The sequence below is a fragment of the Pungitius pungitius genome, chromosome 10, assembly GCF_949316345.1.
Source record: "Pungitius pungitius chromosome 10, fPunPun2.1, whole genome shotgun sequence".
In the NCBI taxonomy this organism is placed as follows: Eukaryota; Metazoa; Chordata; class Actinopteri; order Perciformes; family Gasterosteidae; genus Pungitius; species Pungitius pungitius.
The window spans coordinates 10,077,191-10,099,169 of record NC_084909.1 but is presented as its reverse complement, the minus strand read 5'-3'; the positions used below and the strand labels follow the sequence as shown (position 1 = coordinate 10,099,169).

Below are 21,979 nucleotides of genomic sequence, written 5' to 3'. Positions count from 1 at the left end.
CTGAGAGAGTAATTAACCCAAAGCCTCATTTCATCTTTGGTTCAACTGAAGCATGTATTAGACCGAAGGAATAGACTTTTCGGTGTAAAATTGGAATAACGAATCCTGCACCACTCGGCATCTGATTGGCTGGCACGTTGTGCTTACCTTGATTGGATTGTTCAGGTACAAGTGGTGAAACTGGTTCCAGTTAGAATTCCAATCAGGGGAAGCCAATAAGAGGCTGCATAGGTTAATATTGAAAACACGTTCAATAGTATTAAAAAACAGTATTGTTCTTATTTAGAAATGTCTGTATTTAGACCGGTTTATATTTAAATGTAGATTTCCAGAGGTTTTCCCCCTTCAAAAGAAACACGTCTGTCCGTATGAAAAACCTATTTCTATTTTCCTCCGCTACTTTCCATATCCACATATCCATCTGTGTCATTCAGCGAGGCGGCAATAACTTTTCCCCTTCTTCCCTCCCTCCTCTTCTTCTTCTTCTTCTCATTTGCATCCACGCGGGCCGCCTCAATCCCCCTCCCTTCCAGTCTTTTCCCCCCCTACCCGAGCCACACTGTGTTCCTCACCCGCCGGGGGTACGCCCCAAAAAGCTGTCTGAGCGCGTTCCGCTGTCAGCGAGATGCCGAGTGGGAGCGCATTAGATGTTGGCCTCAGTGTGTCCCTGACAAGCAACAAGCCAATTAAGGAATCCCCCCGGCACTGCTTAAGCCCGGTTATGGCAGAGGTCCCCGAGACGAACGGCGGTGTGCTAAATCATCATACCTTTTTTATATTAGAGCTTCCGTGGGGAGAAGTGGAGTGATTCTGGATTATTCATGTTCCCCCCCCCCCCCCCCATCTCGATTTTGCAGCGCTGCCGGCCGTCACTCTGCAGCACGCCTCAGAGAAGTTTATCGGAGCTGCGAAGGACACCGAAAATACCGATTTCCCTCCCTCTCCCCCACTCTCGAGGCGAACATGGTTAGGGATGGAGGAATTACTTTGAGATAAGCCTCAGGTCGTGTAGTTGCAATCAATTACTGTGGTTAAATATTGCAATAAAAAGATTAGGGATTAGTATTGGGATGAAGTAAAGAGGCTTGGGAGGGCGTGCAAATGCTTTCTCGAGTTTGTAAGTAGTTGAATGTGTGTTTGATGTTTGTTGTATCCAATCACTCCCCAACATAGCCTCTTATCTTCCTCTGTATCCCCCCCCCCCCCCCCCACTGAAAGCCTGAATCTTACGGCAATCCGCTAAAAACTTTCCCCAAAACTGACAGACCTATTTGTCCAGAGGACTTTATGTCAACTAGCTTACGCGTGTTCATGCAGAGATGAAGAGCTGGGTGTTACCGCATTATCAATCTACATGACGACAAAAGTTGCAAAATCCAAAATGAGTTGGAATCCAACACTGTATGGATCCTATGCCCTGCTTCCCCTACCTGTCAATCACCGTGTCCGTGTTTTTTAGGGCACCGTTTGCAAAAATTGTGTCGTTTAGTCTTAAATTTTGGGGCTTTGTGGCAACCATATTGTCTGGAGGGTGTGGCACACGCCGCAGTACCTTGAAGGTGCAAGCAGATACAGCAGAGACCTTTTCCCAGAAGCGCCTGAAAAGACGTGTAAATATTTAAACACACTTAAATTTACATTCCTTTTCATTCAAAATCCTCCATCGTACCTGCATTCTGCATGACTGTGACGACAAAGGAGCAGGCTGATATTAAAAAAATAAAATAAAAATACTCTTTTAAATGCGATCTGCACCCTCACAGACAAACACTCGGAGACAAATGACTTGTCTCGGAGCAGAGACCTTGTGAGGTGTTGAGGCTGCACCGTCTAATATTTGACTGAGCGGCGTCACGGCAGCAGTAAACCAATGTGCCGGCAGTGTGCTCCCCGCTTCCAGAACACTCTGTTTCCATGCCCCCCCCCCCGGTACATCGGACTTATTGGCTGCCCGGAATCCCCGGCGATGGATGAAAACAGGATTATTCCCGTCCTTTGTGATGGACAACCATCCGCTCTTTGGGGCCCAAACTGCGTATGCACGGTTGCCATTGTGATGTCAGTGAGTGGAAACAAAGGGGAAACATTAGGCATGTTTAATCCCTTTAAGCTGTTCTGTGTAATATAATAAATAAGCAGTTCATCTCCCTGTCCCCCCCCCACCCCGGGAAATGACTCGTGCATATTTTAGCAGTGTGTCGGCCCGGTCTGAGTGGAGCTTATTGTGGAAGCGTGCAAACCCCAAATCAACCCTCCCAACCTTCCCCTCTCTCCTGTCGCTCGCAGTCATTCACCCCTCGGACGCCCCGTTCTTCATCACTACTCAGCATTTCAGAACATGGAGAGAGAGAGAGAGAGAGAGAGAGAGAGAGAACCACCCGCATCTTTTTCCACTGAAGAATCAGCTCGCCGTCGGCGCTCTCCAGCACGCACGATTATTAACTTTTCAGAGTCAAAGTCCTTGAAAGACATGGTATGGATTAATTGCTGTTCAATATGCATTCAACTAATGAGTAAAAGCTTTGGGGGCGAATGTGTTTTCTGACTCTGAGGATATTCCCACTTTGAGTATTGAGTAGTCATTAACAAACATAACCGCCCTCTGTGCACGGTTTCCCCTTGTGGGCCAAAAGAAACGCGTCTGCGCACCTTCCAGGCTAGCAAGGTCAAACAATCAAAGGCCCCCTTCCACTGAAGGCTGGGCACGGTCACTTTAGGTTTTAACAGGGTGCCAAAGTACATTGTGCTTCAAAAAACAACTGTATCTCACATGTCTGTTTAATACAAAACAAAAAGCTGTGTTGATGTCCAGCTAGAATAGATGCAAGTATAGCCACTGAGAAATATATCAGCTTTACTTATGGGTCTAATCAGGGTATCCTATGCTTATTTACCATACTTATCCAGGTAATAATTGCGCAGAATTTAATTTAAGTGTATCATTTTAGTCTGTAATAGATGCAACTTTAAACAAATCACAGTAATAAAGGCCTTTTTATATAGATAAAATAACTTTTGATTTTAGCATTGAAGATTCTCCATTCTCTTTACAGTAGATATGACATGCTGAGGTTCCTTTGTCTTGCTCAAGGGCACGTGTTGGGACTGTGCAGAGTGGATGAGAGAGGGAGCGTTGGCGAGGCGCTGACCACGGGGGAAAACACCAAAGTAAAGAAGGCCACAGCGTGCTGCGTTTTAATGCCGGCAGGCCCCCACTGCGTGCGCTTCCTCCGGGTTTCACCTTCCTCTACAAAACCATTCACCTTACTCCTCTTTACAAGGGTTGTTTACTGGCTTTTGATTAAAAAAAAACCTCATCCATAAATACACCCAATTTCCACTTCACCTTCAAACTCACATCATACGACCAGCCATATTCCTGGCTAAACTCATCACTGGGGTAATCATGTTGGACCCGTTTGAATTATTTCATTGGGCTGGACTGACTGACAGCAGTTTGCATCCGGGACTCAAACCAGTGTGCGACTCCGATAGGCCGCTCCACGGTGAGCTGCTGTGTGGGACTGATACCAGGCTGTGTCTAATACGGTCAGGAATGACTTCTTCCTGCTGGCTCCATGGTAGTGAGGGGGATTTAAACTATTTTACCTCCACCAGATCTCCACACCTTCCCTCCGGGCCTCTCACCTCGATTGCTTAAATATTAATGGCGAATCTGGGGGGGGTGGTTGGCGTATGAGTGAGGACGGTAGCGGGCTGACAGCTTAATCATGGAGGCAGCAGCCTCCCTGTCTCCTCTTTCCTTAATGCTGTGGGCGGCTGTCACTACGACCTACATGATGTAATCACTTCCATAAACCCCCGATATGGGCCCACCGAGGGCCTCGCAGGCAGAGATAGAGAGACAGTGAAGGGCTCGGGGGCGGAGGGGGTGGGGGGGGGGGGGTGGGGACCTTAGGGATCTTCCAGCAGAGGATCATGTCAAGCTACAAACCCAGGGAGACTGTGTGTGGCGAGTGTGGAGTTGTAAAGGAGAGTGGAGGATGGAGTAAGCACCACATAGCTCAAAAAAGGAAATGGAGAATAAATGACCCATAGTGCCAGGCCCTGCCAAACACAGTACGGGCCTGTCTTTATCTTGTCTGTTTTCTTTTTGCCATTCCTGATGATAACAATTTGCATTATCACATTGACGTGAGAGGTGGACGGAACAGGGAGTTGAAAATGAACCCCTACTTAAAAGTTTGATTTTCAGCTAGCTAACATGCTATCTTTCCTCAACTTTGTGTTGAGGGCACTGCGGGTCATTCATTTGAGCCGTGGGATTTTAGCATTAGATACCCCGAAATTAAAAATAACAGAAGAAAACAAACTTTTTTTTTATGGCCGTCAAGACATAATCAACTACAGTAAAACAACATTGTAAACACGATTCCTCCGCCCAACCGACTTATTTATAAATACTTATCATGTCATGAGAAAGACACAACCGATAAGATAAAACACGGATCAAAGCTGCAGCACCCGGCAGTAACCTCATGGAGTGGAGCACTTGACATTTTGAAAGACACTACATAAAAGAAGGTTAAAGCCCGAGGCATTTTCCTGGCAATAAACCGTGGATTTGTTTCTTGTATAAAGAGAGAAACTAGGGAGCTGGACGTGGTCAAACAAGAAGTGCCTACGGAGTTGCGTGGACACCGATGAATAGATAGCCACGATCCGGTCATCAGTCTCCATCTTGAATTAGATACGGAAATAAAACTAGCACAGTAATGTTAGAAAACGAGTTGGATTTGTTGTTCACTATACGAGAAGACGACAATTTCAATCAGCCCATCAGGTATTCTGACAGGACACGAACAGAGTAAAGTTTTGAGGCTACATGAAGGTTTTGATCTGCATCTTGTTGTCAGCCCATCTATATTTCATCATTATCAAACCTTCGGGTTTGTCACTTGCAGCAGTTTCAAAAGTTTGGATTTTCGGTTGGACGAGATATCTTTGAAGAGCTGCAGGCATTTACTGCAAAAACAAAAAGAGCAATAACCTTTTGGGAAATTGACCGGCAAAAGTGCAGACTATGGTACAGGCCGTGCTGTTATAGTCACTCAAGAAGCTGACAGAACTGAGATGAAAGGTAGACTTGAACACTACGGATTTCTCAGACTCATACATGCGTTTCTTTGGCAAACAAGAGTCAGTAAAATAAAAAGGAGATAAACAATTAAGAGGGGAAGATTGAGCAGCATCCGGCTTATTCTCTTTCTCCAAGTTACAGTTTTTCCCATTTGGACAAAGGGGTAAAAAAAAAAACTGAATATGAAAGTGATCCCAGCTACCCATTGTAACCTTTAAAAAATCGACCTAATTGACGTCACTGGAAAGTAAGTAGAGGAAAGAGAAGTTCTCCTTACCCCGTTTATAGGATACGTCTTCCATCCGAGCTCTCCAAGCACAGACGTCGTATCCAGCAGCACGACTGAAAAAAAAAAAAAGGCAGAAGGAAATTACAAGCGTTAGCAATCCGTCAGAACGCAAACACTCCTATTTTAACACGCAAATTGAATTATCAGTCATAAGCGTGAGCATTTAGACGTTTTTAGCAATATTAGCAGAAATGAGTTTCCCGGATGAATATTTATGAGCATGGCGGCGTATACAACCTTTTTTCCCCCACTTGCGACATAATTTGGGGACTGATGGATTACAGTTGTATTGGTGCAAACAGACCATTCCCTCTGCTGCCCAGCGTTGGCCTGATCCCATCATACACAATACGCTTCCTTCTGCCCGGGACTGAGCCTCTTCAAGACATAGAACCAGGGAGGGATCTACCCTTTACTCTTCTCATTCCATGAGAAAAATGTGTTTCACCATGCTGAGTATTCATCTATATTCTGGTATAGTGTTTAGGTATGTAAATTAGAGCGTTAGTACAGTGATATTAATACACAGTGGTATTAAACTGGGAGTTTAGCATGACCTTGCACCTGGTGTTGAAAGGACATTTTGCACTGAAACTATTTCCATCCACGACAATATTTTGTGTCTTAGTCTCAAGGACAGAATATTTAATAATTCAGGAGGAATGCGCCTCTTTACAGAGAAAAGGAGCACACACGGCTTCCTCGATTCACCTTCAGTGTGATTCCAATACATCTCCACTTAAATCCCCAAAAACTTTTTTTTTACCTAAAGTTGTGACAACATTAGGGAATAGAAAGTTGACACAAATCTTGATGTATTTTCTAAAACCAAACATATTACATCAAGCCCATCCAGTCACATGGTCAAATGGGCCAAATGCGCAGTGTTTGTAAAGATAGTTATATCCTAATTAAGTGTGGATGAGTCAGGATGCGGGTATAGGAACCCAACTGGGTATCAGTGCCAGAGTGATAGCTGTGCAAAATACAACAGCAGACTAAAGAGTGTTTGAGCCAATCATTTATCTCACGTGCTGCGAGTCGTCAAAAATGCCATCTTTAAACTTAGGTCCTTAGAAAGCCGTTCATTCATTTAGATCTTAAATTCCAAGCTGCGAATCCCACATTTGTTGTAGAAACACGGATGTCTGAACTATTGTATTGTATTTGACTTCTTCCTTTTAAGTGTCAGTCAAGACTGTCCACTTAGAGCCCTGTAAGTGTCCTTGAGGAGCCACCACACATTTCCTTATTAACATGACTGCTTTGGGATGGATAGATTTAACCACTGGATGCACTTGAGAGGAAGCATTAGTTCAATTGTTCTGTATTATCATTTGCAAACTGACGCTGATATTTTGCAAATTGAGTGATATCTGTGAAGGTGCTCTGACAAGATAAAGGCAAACTTGCAGAGGGAAGAGACAGTTTTGATTCTCTCTGTTCCGGAGCTACGAGCCAGTACACCTTTGATGGAGCGTGGTTGACAGATATTGTCCAAGCATCTGCTCACTGAGCTTTTCATTGTGCGCGTGTGTCATATACAACTGAATGCCGCTCCTCTTGGACTCATCTCAGAGAACTGGTATATGACACGCTGCAGCGACACCTGTTTTTAGGAGCCAAACAAGTGTATCACGACATCCGAGCATCCAGGATGCAAGACCCCTGAGATGTTGTTCAGCAGGCAAATATATATAGAACAATTGCAGAAAAAGCTTACTTATTCTGGGCCTTTGTGACTCTGCATCGCAAGCTGCTCTCTAACAAATATAGTATCTGCCAATACAACAGCTGCCAAATGATTTAGCAAGAGTTCAATTCCATTTTGGCCACTAGGGGCAGTGCAAGTTATAAATCATTCATCCCCTTTAAGAATAATATGCATTACCAAACCATTGACTAGTTATGCAAGTTGTGGAGTCTGAAGTGGGTTTATTAGAACTCTGCTGCTGAACACAATGGGTCAATGATGGGAGAGAGTGAACCCAAACAGTATGCTTAAAACATGTTAGCCAGTGTTAATATAGAAAAGTAATGTTAGACCGGATCATTCTAAATAACAATGATTATTGAGTTTATATTATTCAATTAAAAAAAACTACAAAATAATCTATAAATACAGCTTCTTGGAATATTAAGTACATGTTTTACCACTTGAGCAGACGTTTGTTTGCCCTCATTCTCATTGCCCTACAAACCAAAACCCATTGACATATGCAAGGAGAGGTAAAAGCAATGAGCTGCTGAGGTCATGTTAATGGAGCGGGAACTCTTAGTGTGCCCGACAATGTATTCTGGAACATAATGGTTATGTGTGCTTCCTGAAGAAGAGAAATTTGATTTCCCTTTTAAATGGAAGTGCGATAGAAATGTCATCTCTAGTAATCCATATTCTGTGTGAGTGACTGGCAGCCCGTGTGATTGGCATCCAACTTGGAAGAAGGGTGAAGCACGAGCCAAAGCGGGGCATCTGAATCATAGAGATAAATACTCAAATTTTAGTTTTTTGTTATTTGCGAGATAGAGCATTTTTACAGCGGTCAAGGTCTGTGCTCTCAAAGTGGCCTTGTAGTTTTTTTGTTGAGGAATAATTGAATTTCTATTTCTCAGACTTCCTTCCAAGTTCGTCTTCTGTTTATTGCAACAACCTTTAAAACCTCAAGTAATACTAAATCATGTAGTGAAAATCATTGAAAAACGGCCATTGACATATATAATGATGTATATGATGATTCAAGGTGATTACACTGTTTGACCATCCTGTCCAACAAAATAAGTCTTCCAATCTTTGTGGTTAGTTTAATATTTCCTTCTCTTTCTGTGCTGGACGACTAGCTGGCGATACAATGGTGTTAATGGACACCATTAGACTACGGAGGGCAGGTAAGCACTATGCAGCACGGTCCCTGGCGGACAGCCTAATTACCTGGAATTGGCAGTGTTACTCAGTGCAGTAAGCAGTTTCACACTTCCCTTTTCTATAAATAAAAAAAAAAACAGCTGAGGAGCATTAGTGTGAAGACGTATCCAACAGGGAACTTTGCCGTGCTGGCCCAAAATCTTGTTGTCAAACTTTACAACGCCTAAGAAATATAATCTTAATGGAGAAGTTGTGCAAAATATTTGGAGAGAAAGTCGTGCATCTTAAAAAAATGGTGTCCCGGCCTGTTGAACAGACAACAGGGGATGGGCCCTCTCAATAGAATTGGGACCAGAAAAGTTGCGAGGAAAACTGGAGAATTGCATGAGGGAAGCAAACAGGAAACATTACAGATGAAAAGACACAAAGAGTTTAAGCGTAACACCATTAACAAGAAAGAAACTAGCCAGACCAGGAGACAAACTAAATCAACATTATGGCATACTGTATAAGTCAATGGAACAGTAAACTATTTTTTAATTAAAGAAGCTTTTTTCATTGCAAAATGTACTCATTCTCTCTCTCTCTCTCTCTCTCTCCCTAGTTTATCTTTTAGCGAGGCACCCACAGACCCTGCCTGGAGCGGAGGGTCCTTTGGGACTTCCACTGGTTGGATATAAATAGAACATGAGCTGGCCAACTCATAAATATATGGAGCTACAGCAGAATGATGACATCTCATGTCTGTCCTACAGGCTTCTCAGGCCACACAAACACCTGAAAATAACTACAGTCTGCGCAAAAGACCCAAAAGTCAGCCTCCACCAGTGTTACGAACAGTTTGAGCGTTCCAGACACAAGTGACACCAGCTGTCTGCAGGTGTTTAGGCTACGTCGTCACCTCGTTTGAGAAATCCTGCAAAACTATTGCTTTTCAATGCCATTTAACCGATTCCAAGTGAACGGTTTGCTCTAAAAGACAAAACAGCAGCATTTGATGAACAGACAGTTGGAAAATTGATTTCGGGGAGTGTTTAAGTGAGGATTGCATGCTGTCATTTACTGGTGTAAACAAAGCATATCATCCACTGCAGAGGCTGGATGATATGCTGTTTAAGACCATCCATAGCGAAGGAAATCCAACAGGCATGATGATACTTTTTAACACGCTTTCCATTCCCCACAAAGATCAAATCAAGCCACTCTATCTGGTTCCTCTTCTTCTTCATCTTCTTCCGTGGCCTCCAGCGTCTGACACACAGCGACTGCTCTTTCAAAGTCTAAAGCTCACCGGCATCATTATGAGATGGCCAATGAAACTGATGGGGTGTTTGAGAACAAGAAGTCTGCTGAAGGCGTGTGGAATGGTTGGTGGAGGACTTTTACCTGTGTGAAGTGTGATACCGCTTAGCCTCCGTTTTTCATGTCGGCGGCTAGTCACATGACTCCTAAAAGAGACTTGTCAGTCGCTGCAGTCCCTGACTGAGTGTTTCAGAACTGGCACCAAAGGGGTACCTGGGGTGTCATCTGCGCTCTAAGTGTTTGTAAATGAGAGATTGGTGAAGGAAATTAATCAACATTTAAATTGTCCATTCAGCACTCAACTGCTGCTTCAATGTCGAGCGCAAGCATGTTGCGGTTATGGCTCATATCGGGAATGAAAACAGATGTTTTCACTCTGCTTTCAGAAGGAACAAAACATGCAATGATGTCTTTGAATTAGTCTTCAATAAGAATTTTTTGTGGAGTTCCCAGTTTTTCCATTATTAATTCAATGGAAAGAAATGAAGCATTTCCTTAATTATAATTGCTTGACTATTCATGACTGATGCAAGTTATTTTCTTCAAGTGTCAAGTATGAAGTGGATGTTGCTTTTGAGGAAGCCGAGCCCTCACACACACACACACACACACACACACACACGTCCCCAGTGTGAAATGCTTTTAATATCTCGAGGTAGGGGACCTTTGTGCAAGCACATTTTATTAGATGTAGGAGCACAGGCTTCAATTAATGTAGGAAAGAAACTTTTACAGCCCTGACATAGTTTGCTTGTAAACGCACAACCTTGTACATATAGCAATACAAATCTAGGAGAGTGAAAAATATCAAATTGTTTCTGAAATAGTGGTCAGAATGAACACCAATGCATGCATATTGAAACATATTATGCAAGTCTTCGACATATGCAATGTGGCCTGAGAGCCAAAGGTGCAGAGTGAACATTTCTGCAGCAACTGTGGATATACTGATAATTGATTTCCCTTGAAAGCACAGAGCTGGTGACACCCTGTCATTCTACAGCAGTGATGCCAAAAAGAGCAAAAGCTTTACCCGGCCTTCCACGTAGAGAAATGCAAAAAGCTTTTATTTTTACATCCTTTTGTTCCAATAAACATTTTCCTCTAATGTGTAGTAATGGCTTTAAACTTGTAGCAATACAGCAGTGTGTCTTTAAGATGTATTACTAAAAATATACTTATTCCCCTTTTCCAATGATTTTTTTTTTTTTATGCCTGAATCCCCGTCAGTAAAAAAGAAAAACCGCAACAACGTAAGAAGTGTCGAACACAAACATCTTCTTGTTTGCTGGTATGAACAATCTTCAAGGGCTCAGGAAATGAGACTTGTAAACGTCATTATAATAAATATAGCTGCTGCCAACTTCACAAGGGAGGGAAAATGGAAAAAAAAGGCTAATAAAAGTAAAGATAATGGGAAGAGATCTATTGGTGCTTGCTCAAACTTGGCAGTGAGTGAGTAGAGCTTTGTTAATAACTGTCTGCAATCCCAGTAGGGTTGATGTGAGGGATTGTCTGATGTGTTGCCGTGAACGGAGGCACACAGGCGAGAAGCAAAAGGTGATTGGTTTTTATTGTTCTCCTAACGGTTGACATCTCGCCCAATTTCGCCTGTGAAATCCCCAATTTTTTGAGTTATGTTTTGCTGTGTTTGCTGTGTTCATGCGTATCAAACTGCACTAAAACGACCCTGTGTAATGTGTAAGAAAAACAATATGCTTGTTTACCTTTTTATGGTCATGAGGTTGCTGGATCTCAACATAAATCGGGTGCAAAGGTCGAGAAAGACACTTTCGGGCTCCTCGACAACCACGTAAACCCAACATTAAATTGACCTCAACAAGCCACGCAGCACAAACCTGAGAAGATCGGGGCGAAAGCAATACATTGAGAAACAATCTGGATCTGGCAAGCTGAAAAGAACAAACCCCTTAGCCCCCGATGAGACACTTTTCTTTGTCATCTGACTTATCATCAGGTTTTTTTTTTCTTCTTCTATTCTGAACTACACCACTGTGCAGAGGACAAGAAGCTGGTCGGGCCCGGTCAATATGACAGAGCAAAGCACAATAGAAAGCAGACATCAGTTCAATCATTCAATCTGTGGCAGAGAAAAACACAGAGTGAGGCTGTCATGGGGAACATGGAATCACTCTTATTGAACTAAGAGAACAATAAAATATAACCTGGGGGGGGGATCCAGCTGTGTCCCGCACAAAATCAATAAGACTATTTTAAACCTCACTGATGCTGCAACAGCGTGTGTGTAGGTGTGTTGGTATTTCCGGATTATGAGGACATTTCACCTGTTTACACACTTACTCTATGAGGACATACCGGATGTGTGAGGACAAAGGCCATGTCCTCACAAGTCAAGCACTGCAGCCGCGCTTATCAAGCCGTAAATGACCACCTCCCGCTTTTTCTCGGCATGTCTCCATAACTCGGTTTTACCCGATTTCTAGTGTATGACAGTGTGTGCTCACAGTGTGTTATATCCGACACTACTTTTTTTTTTTCTACTGCGGAGTGTATCAGTGTATCGTCAGTCGATTGGCTACTGCCTAGGGGAGACTCTGATCAATGATTGGCTCTACTTGACGTCAATCAGGCAGACTCTGATCAGTGATTGGCTCTACTTGACGTCAATCAGGGTGATTCTGATCCGTGATTGGCTGTTGAGCCCTCGGCCAAGTTCTCAACTCACAATGAAGAAACAATGGCGGCGATCGTCACTACTCCGCATGAGGGCAGAGTCACCTCTATCAACTCAATTTAACTAAACTGGTAAGTGAATATTTTAACGATGCATTAAATAAACCGTGTCTACAGTGAAAGCTGTAGGTATTTCGGTTGCTATGTCTAACTAACTTGTCTATGTTGTAACGAGCCGTGGATCCGGGTCCAGTTGTGCTAACGTTAGCTAACGTAGCTAACGTTAGCTAACGTTAGTTGCTATCAAGCTTTAAGGTGCTTGATTTAACAGATTTAAATTTAACTCAAATGGCGTTTTATTTTTGATAATTAAACGTTTGCCTCTGAAGAGCGAGGGTCGCTAAATCAGCCCCGCCTGAGCACACCCCCCGCAACCTACCCCCACCCGAGCTGGGGCTGCTGCTCAGACCCTTGAAGATCTGCATGTTGAGTGGGCTAATTCTCACATTTTACTATGTTAAATGAAGGTTTTATTTCTACCAGACCGTAGTGATTGCTGGAGTGTATTAGAAAAACCAAGGCAGAAGGCAAAAAAGTGTTTTTGATTTATTAAAGTTAACTTAGCTAGGCTTAGTTTGGTGAAAGAGAGAAACTCAGAAGGTGTAAGTTGTATGAATCTGTTTAATATGGAAATATATTAATGTTAAGCACCTTAAAGGCTACTGCTTCTAATGGTGATCTACTGGAACTCCTTGCATCTGTGTATATTTAGAACTTCATTATCAGAAGTTAGTACTTCCAGTTAAATAATATTTCATTTTCACAAGCTAATTTTCTCTGGTTTGTACAGCAGGATGCAGTACTGTTACTTTAATGTAAGACTGAGGACAAACAAGTGATCCATTTATGAATAGCGCGTGATCTGTGCAGAAGTAATTTTAAAGGGGTAACATTAAGACCAATTGACCTATAAAATCCATCTCTTATGGATATATAAGTTTTGGGCATCCTGCTGCTCCTTCATCAATGCACTATATTCTGTGACCTTAGCAATTATCCAACTTAATGTAATTGTCATAGCTATTCTCACTATCTATATATACTGATTTGTTTATTACTTAATAGTCTATGTTTTCTGAAAACTACTGCAGCAAACATGATGGAGAGAAGGAGGAGAGACTCCTGAACAGGATGCCGTGGACCACATCATTTTGGGCAGAGATAAATCTTTTCTACAAGAAAATATTTAATCCCACAAAATGTAATTTTTATCTGGGCTATTTGTCCTTCAGCATAGACTCTTCGAAAGAGGATGGAACACTGGACGACTGGCAAATGATGACCACATAAACCCCAACTGCAGAGTAAAAGAAAATACTGTCAGAGGAAGGCCACACTTGTGCCTGTTTGCTGTGAAAGAGATATTTCCAGACGAGGAGATAACGTACAACTATGGGGATTATTGTTGGCCATGGCCCTCAATGGTGAGTTTATGTTCCCTTTTATTCCCCAATATGTGTTTTTAGAAGTTAACCAGTCCTTGAAGTCCCAGTAAAACTGAAGTGCAGTGATTTTAGCTTTTGTATTTAGCTGCTCTAAGAGCAAAAGATGGGTTTGGGCACATTTTGCGTCAACCAGCTGCATTTTGTCAATCATATGAGTTAGAAAGTATTCTTCTTTCACACACAAGACGTTACATGTGGCTCATTGGGAGAATACTGTAGGACATGACTGTCTGACATTGACCTCAAGTGTGGAGAAGTATAAAGTTAAACAGAAGCTGATTACATGTTTTTAGAATACTCGTATACGGACATATGCGCACACGTGTTTTAGCGAAGTCGCCCTGTGGGGGAACTTTTTTTTATTCCACACTTTTTCAAGGGGTGGGGGGATTTTTCTCAGTTTGTTATTGTGATCGACGGTTAAAATGTTAAAAAACGTCATAACTGCAAAACCTCAGACATGAAACAAGTCTTCCTCAAACCGCTACAGAAGTTATATGACAACAGTGCATCTTCTCTGTACATTCTCAGGCACCTTGCAAAGAACTGTCCAATCCTGAGCCCAAGCAAGTGGTTCCAGTCTTGGCAGAAAAAGAAATGGTAAGTTTATCTTTGTAAGTTGCGTACTGGTTTTTGTGGATTAGGGTGGGGGGACATATTGGCCTACTTCCTACTAATGACATGTTTTTAGAATAGTCGTCAAAGGAAAGTTCTGTCTTGTCAAGGTGTCTTGTGAGGACAGCAGGTAAATTGTCAAACCTGACTAATCATTTTCCATCGTGTTTTCATCAGTAGTGGCACTTTTGTGTCAGACGATGAGCACAGCATACACCTGCTCTGTGAGGACACCTGCTCTGTGAGGACAAGTTGGTTTTATATTAGCTTAGTGTTTCCCCTAGGTTTACAACTTCAAGGGGGGAGGGGGTGGTCGAGCAGATGGTTAACGGTACGGCTGACCGGGAGTGGGGGGGTGGCGCTGACCGCCTAGTGCAGGGGTGTCAAACTCATTTCAGGTTCTGGCAAGATACTGCCGACTTCGACCGAACGCGGGCCACTGACGATGTGCGAACGGCTGACAGGGGGAGCTTGCGGGCCGACCGACGGTTCGCTGACGGTGGGACGTACGCACTGCACTGGACGGGCGCGAGTTCAACATATGTAACCTAGACAAATAACATCGACAGTTCAATATGATTAAATCTATTGTTTAAATACACGTATTCTGTCACATGCTGGTGGAGATGCGAACACGTTTACGCTGCGTCTCCTTAAACTGTCTCTGCTCACTGAAGCAAAACAATCTGTGAACAATAAATATCAGAGCCAAGAGCAGCGAGTGTAGTCAACTACTGCTGCTAACACATCCCGTCTGACCAGGATTATTTATTTATATCCGTTAATGAACTTTTCTGCTCTTGTTACCCTGGTAACCGCTGTCATTACAGACGGTTGCGTCGATTCTTACTGCAAAAATCTACGTACTTCCGGTTTAGCGGCTACGCTTCGTATTTTCATTTTACGGGAAAAACCACAGAATTAACCGAGTAAAAAGTTGTCAGTTGGTCTTGGGATAGGTGAAAGTTGACACAAGTGGTATGTAATACAGACTGTGAGGCGCACTTTCGCAGGACTGCGAATGCGCAACAACACACAGAGTGCATTGTGGGATTTGTAGTATTATGGTGATGCGTGCCTATATCGGGGGGCCAGCTCCAATAGTAAATAGATTTGATCATGCGGGCCAAAGATAATTCATTCACAGGCCGGATGTGGCCCAGCGGGCCTTGAGTTTGACACATGTGGCCTAGTGGTACGGCTGACGGGTCGGTGACGGCACGGCTGTCACCCAGTTGTATGTGGGGGAAAGAAATCCACACTTTTTCAGGGGTGCGGGGTTTTTTCTCAGTTTGTTGTGACAACGGTTAAGGGTCTCTGTGCGCATTGGGGCGGAACGCCGCCTTGAGCGACGCCAAGCGCAAAGGACAGTTGTAAACGCGACGATGTACAGAACTTCATAACTGCAAAACCTCAGACATGAAACGAGTCTTCCCCAAACCGCTACAGAAGTTATATGACAACAGTGTGCATCTTCTCTGTACATTCTCAGGCACCCTGCAAAGAACTGTCCAATCCTGAGCCCAAGCAAGTGGTTCCAGCCTTGGGAGAAAAAGAAATGGTGAGTTTATCTTTGTAAATTGCGTACTGGTTTTTGTGGAGTAGGGTGGGGGAAGGCCTACCTGACATATCGGCCTACTTCCGGGGATTGCTCAGTGGCTATTGGTTCTCATGGCTATTAATTGTATTATAGCTACTGCACTTTTCTGTTTATCTTCATTCCTTGTCTTACTATATTTACATTTGTGGATCCTCAGTGCCACCATGAATTCACAAGTGCATCTATCTTGGCTTTGTATTGTTGTCAAGACTGCTCAGGACCAGTATCAAGTCTAAAATGGCTTGGTTGGACATGTAAATGTCAGTATCAGTTTCACATAAACACACGTTTTCTTTTTTGCTTAATTGAAATTTGAGCTAAACCATCACCATTTCACAAACACTCACATGCCTTTCCTGGAGTTACCTTCATATTTGTTACCATCTACAGTACAAAGTGATTTAACGTTTAAAACTAAGATAAATGTATACTACCTTTAAATTTTTCTCATTGCAGTGTGCTTTTAGTATGTTCAAGGTCATGGGATGGGGTGAGTGTGCTCATCAAACATGCTTTTCTTTAGATGAATTGGAACCGGAAACGATTGGAGAGGAAGATCCAGACGACAATGACGATGATGGAGATGGTGAAAAGTCTCATCCTGTCCTTGGATTAAGAGGTATGTAATGAATATGTCGTCTTATAGTATCCATTAGTAGTACAGCATATAAGATTGGACTCTGGACCATACACTGTAGCTCCCTTTTGTTACTCTTATTAACACAATCTGACTTTATCACGCTGCTCTTCTTAAAGTCTGAAACCAGGCAATCAATTGCCAGTTAAATGGACCAATCAATAAGCTAAATCTGGTCACCTGAGAACTCCTGAGGGGAAATTTGTGTGTAACCGTAGGTAAGGTTACATAGTAAACATAATATAAAAGTATTCCATATGGAATGAAATATGCAAAACACGAAAAGAGAGAAGAACATATTAAATAAAGAAAAAATGCACATAATACAATTATATACAGAGTATATGTGTGTGTGTATATAGTATATTTAGTGAAATAGGATTCGAATAGAAGTATATACAGTGAAATACAGGCTCCAGTTCAGATACCTTGTTTATTCTATATTCTGTAAATCAGGGGTGCCCAATAGGTTCGATCGCGATTGATCAGTGTGAGTCATCAAGTAAGGTAATGACAGAGAATGTGTGGAATGCTTGACGGTTCCCTCACTTCTGACCGAGGTGTTTTTATTTATTTATATCAATTCGTAAACAACATGCAGCGCTGTTGTTCCTTTTGGTTACCGCTACTACTCGTTCACCCGATTACTACTCTGCTGTAAATTCAGGTTAAATACATCTGTACAGGTTAATAAAGCTTTACTTATTTTCTCTAGGAAAGACAATTCACCTGGAAACCAGAGGTGAGGTCACCAGCTCCAAAGGTAGGACTCATCCCTTACTACTTGTCCCTCAGGGTCGCAGTTACAAAAGTGCAGTATCGGCCCTGCCGCACAACATTTAATCAGATTTAATTTATTTTATTATTGTTTGAGGGTTTGCAAAAAAAAAATACCAAGTAACTGTTGAATGTAGCACTACAGCGATACGGTTTCTACTTAAGCGGACACCAAAAAAAACTCTTCGTAAATGCATTTACTGTAGTGTTTAGGAAAATTTGAAATAGAAGAATGAAAAAGCCACATTGTTCACCACAATTTTTGCCTCTTAATGATAAGTTAGAGCCAGTGTGGTAAAATCTAATGTTTTGGTTGGGCTGAATCTTTCCACATGTCTTGCCATTTTTATGAACAGCTCCGGCTTCACACAAAAATCGCAACATACAGCTTTGTCCAACTAATGTATTTCCAAAACGCATTTTCTGTGCTGTTTTTTCAAAATGCCGATATACATGAAAATCTTACCTATGTATAATTGTCTTTATAATAATATGAACGAGGAAAATGTGTTATATGTAGATGAAGATATGTAAATAAGTCATAGAGAAAAATGGAAGTGTCTGCGGTGATGAAACACTCCAAGGCCCACATTTTGAAGGGACACTTGGCCAAAAAATGGAGTGAGAGCAGTGCTAGAGACTTTGTAAGGAACAGGGGACGCATGTCCACAAAGGGAAATTTAGTTTGAGAGAATATGTCCAAGAAACCTCTTTAAAGCACCTGTTACAGTACAACTTTTGAGAAAAATGTACAGTTCCCTTTTCAGTAAAATGTACTGCAATTGTGACTGCGTCTTTTGAAGCAGTATAGTTTACTGCACTTGTTACTGTGTCTTTTGACGCAATACTTAAGCAGATATATATATATATATTGCCAATATTTAATGTTTGATAATGGTATACATTACAATAAATGTATTTTCACATAAAAGCCGTCTAATTTTGTGGTGGGGAGGGGCCCTGATAAACACACGTATTTGTATATAGCCATCCATCCCCAGGATGGTCCTCATAACCAAGGGTCTGGTCATGTTGATGTATGTGTACTGGTAATGTCCTGTTAAACCAGGATGGTCCTCATAACCAAGGGTCTGGTCGGTGTATGTGTACTGGTAATGTCCTGTTAAACCAGGATGGTCCTCATAACGAAAGGTCTGGTCATGTCGGTGTATGTGTACTGGTAATGTCCTGTTAAACCAGGATGGTCTTCATAACCAAGGGTCTGGTCATGTCGGTGTATGTGTACTGGTAACGTCCTGTTAAACCACGATGGTCCTCATAACCAAGGGTCTGGTCATGTCGGTGTATGTGTACTGGTAACGTCCTGTTAAACCACGATGGTCCTCATAACCAAGGGTCTGGTCATGTTGGTGTATGTGTACTGGTAACGTCCTGTTAAACCACGATGGTCCTCATAACCAAGGGTCTGGTCACGTTTGTGTATGTGTACCGGTAATGTCCTCATAAATAAGGGTGGTCTTTATAAGTCGCCATCATGATAGAATCCGCCCCCATCCCGCCCCGTCCCCACAGTCCTGTAGAATGTCAAGTCTTAAGATCTCCTGACTCTTTCACCAGAAATTAATTCTGAACAGTAGGCTTTGTTTCCTACATCATGAGGACCATTTTGATAGTTCTTAGCACTCTCTGGGACAAAGGGAAAGGTGTGTCCCCATAAACCATGGTTTGAGCAAGTACGGGGAAAATGTCCTGACAAACCACCTTTGCCCGTATAGGTGTGTGTGTGTGTGTGTGTGTGTGTGTGTGCACATGGAGCCACGGAGGGACACACGCACGCACACACACACACAGGAATGACATAGAAAGGCAAGTGCAATGCAAAATAAGTGCACGTGCAGGTGCAATGCCTTGTGCTTGCAATGCTACTTCATCATGTCCATCGAAGAGCACTTTTACGCATGCAAGTGCACACGTTCCCAAGAACAAGGAGGCTCAGAACCTTTGTGCGTGTAAGTGTGTGTGTGTGTGTGTGTGTGTGTGTGTGTGTGTGTGTGTGTTTGTGTGTGTGTGTGTGTGTGTGTGTGTGTGTGTGCATGTCAGTCTAAAATACCCAGCGAAAATACCACACTCACACCCCCACCTCAGAATTCAATGCGAGGCTGGTGTGTTTTACTGTCTGCTGTGTCCGTTTCCGTCCCCGTGTGCGTGAATCGTCGTGTTTGCGTGTAACGCGCAGAGTAATTAAAGCCGCTTCAGGTTTGTCGATCCAACAGCTGATTTGAATAAAAAATGTATTCCGTTTCATTATCTGTTGGGATGAACACGGAGCTGGTGCAATCCGTTGAACTCCACTGGGAAATAACATTTAATCAAAGGGTGCGATTTTGACAATATGATAATGCATTTTATTTAAAAAAATAAAATAAAGATAAAACATTACTGCAGATAAAATCGTCAATGCCTTTGCGCGCTACTTGTAGGAACCTTTTTTATTGGTTAAACCCAGTTAACGTTACTTTTGAGGAGTCTCTTACTTTAGTGGTTCTTTCTTTCTTGCAGTAGTGCTGTTCGTCTACCAAACCGTCTCCACGTGAACATGTTTGAAGGAGCGGAAAAAAAACAACATTCAACTCACCTTGGTTGCTGGAGCTGAAGCGAGTGAGGGAAAATCCAAGGAAGAGCGAAACGAGCAAATATCTGTTTCCAAAAGTCATGTCTGCTGCAACACGTACCGCCGGACCTTATAGGAGGTACTTCTAGCCGAGAGAAAAAGCGCGGCTGGATCCTCCGCGAGCACCGATCCAATGGTCCTTAAATTCGGTTCCGGTGGGAGAAACCCGAACAGAACACGAGGGGATCCATACCGGCGGGCAGCGGCGATGATGGCGATGGCGCGCAACCGAAGGATTTAGTATAAAGTGGCCAAATATATCGTGAAGTGAACGGGGAGAAAAAATCAGACAGGTGACAGACACCTACAGCTCGCGACAACTTTGCAGATCTCCCGTGGACTTCAGTGCCCGATGTTGCGTTGTTTTCACAGAGAATGCAAAAACGTCCACGCCGAAAAAAGCGCGTCTCCTTCGCGCACAGAGTCGAGACGGACTTTGGGAATCCTGTTGGCACAGCGATGCGGCGCGGACCGCCGGCTCGCCGTCTCCAACCCCCGGTGCGCTGCAGCGGCCCAAATGGGATCACGGGAGCCGGGGGACGGAGGAAGGAAGGGTCGGCGTGCGGCGGCGGTGGAACAGCACCGGCGGCAGCTACAGGGGAGAGACTGCGTGCATCTGTGCAGGGTGCTCGGCACTAGAGGGGGTTAGCTGACAAGGCAGTGGGGGGTGTGCGCGCGCGCGCGTGAGTGCGTGCGTGTGTGTTATCTCATTGGTTCAAGTGCAGGGCTTCCCAAATTGTTCCACAAGGACCTCGGTGGGGTAAAGTAGAACCCCGTCAGAGAGATAATGCCGTTAGTACCTGTTACCGTGGATCGTGAAAAACAAAAGGCTCTGATATAGCTTTGTTCTTTGGTTCGGTGAATAAAAATAAATAAATCAACATAACTTTAATAGAACTAAATCAATCAGAATAGACCGACAGACCATGGTGGTCCTGCACCCTTCTTATTGTCTAATTATTGTCATCTAATGATTGAAATGTTTATTGGAAGCACAGTGATTCTTTGGGGGCGTACGTACATTTTGTCTTTGATTACTACACAATATGATGGTTTATAAGTAAATTACTAACTCAGCGCAAATGCAAATCGTCCCTTGAATCCCTCACTTTAATGCTGCGGGGTTCTGGTTGGGTCACACTTAACCCCGTGTTCTATACAGAGGAATGGCTGCGACGTCAGCTGATGTTGAACTGTGAGGAGTAGAGTTTGGATCTTTCATGCTCCCTACGGCAAACGGACAGTATCAAAGCCACTCGAAATTCTCAATTCTCTCTTCCCAAATGAGTCTGCAGGATGTGTACTGACGGGTAAAAAAAAAAACGGCCACACTGAACCCCCGCAAGGGGCCATGTCTTAAAGCTGTGACCTCACTCTGATCGTGCGGTGACCTGTGACCTTTGTAAACAAGCATTAATCACGCCCTGCTTTGCACCTGTTGCTATGACCTAATTAGTTTAGTTTTCATCGAGTATATTGTTATTGACATATGAATACTGAAATGAATTGAGAGAACAATGCCTGTAAAATCCTCAGCACGTTTATACGACAGAACTTTGTCACGGAGGAGCCTCACGTTCACACATTTGCAGTGCATCCGCGAGCCGCAGGTGCTCGGCTTGCCAAGCGGCCAATGTCAGCCAAGATTAGGGGAAGGTCTTCTTCCCATCTTCATGGACGTCTCATCGAGTGAGCAAGCAAACCCTCCCCAACCTGACCTCCTCAAACAAAGCGTTGCTGGCCTCTGTGATGAGGCCCAGTCAATCAGGACATAGAAACTGCTTCTTGACAGGAGAAGAGGAGGTAAATACATCAACATCGCAGTCTGTCACCACCACTTAGCTCCCAGCCAATCACCAAACAATACACAGAGGCTGCCAAACGACCACTGACTTTGTGCTGAGCAATGTGCAAACACATTGGAGGGCGGAGGGTTGTAGAGTAGAATATATTGAACGCAGCGGCCGGCTTGTGTCTATTGTAGCTGGTTGGAGGGTGTAGAA

At 43.3% G+C, this 21,979-nt stretch overlaps 1 protein-coding gene across 1 annotated transcript in view; it reads right to left on the bottom strand.

The window, feature by feature from the left end:
• Positions 1–20,708, bottom strand: part of epha6 (eph receptor A6) — a 114,003-nt gene extending 93,295 nt beyond the window's left edge. The window contains exons 1-2 of the mRNA XM_037488578.2: positions 19,941–20,708; positions 5,379–5,443 (exon numbers count right to left, since the gene is read on the bottom strand). Coding sequence (XP_037344475.2) covers positions 5,379–5,443; positions 19,941–20,019 — 144 coding nt within the window. The 5' untranslated portion in view covers positions 20,020–20,708. The remainder of the gene's footprint in view (positions 1–5,378; positions 5,444–19,940) is intronic.
• Positions 20,709–21,979: the final 1,271 nt, after the last annotated feature.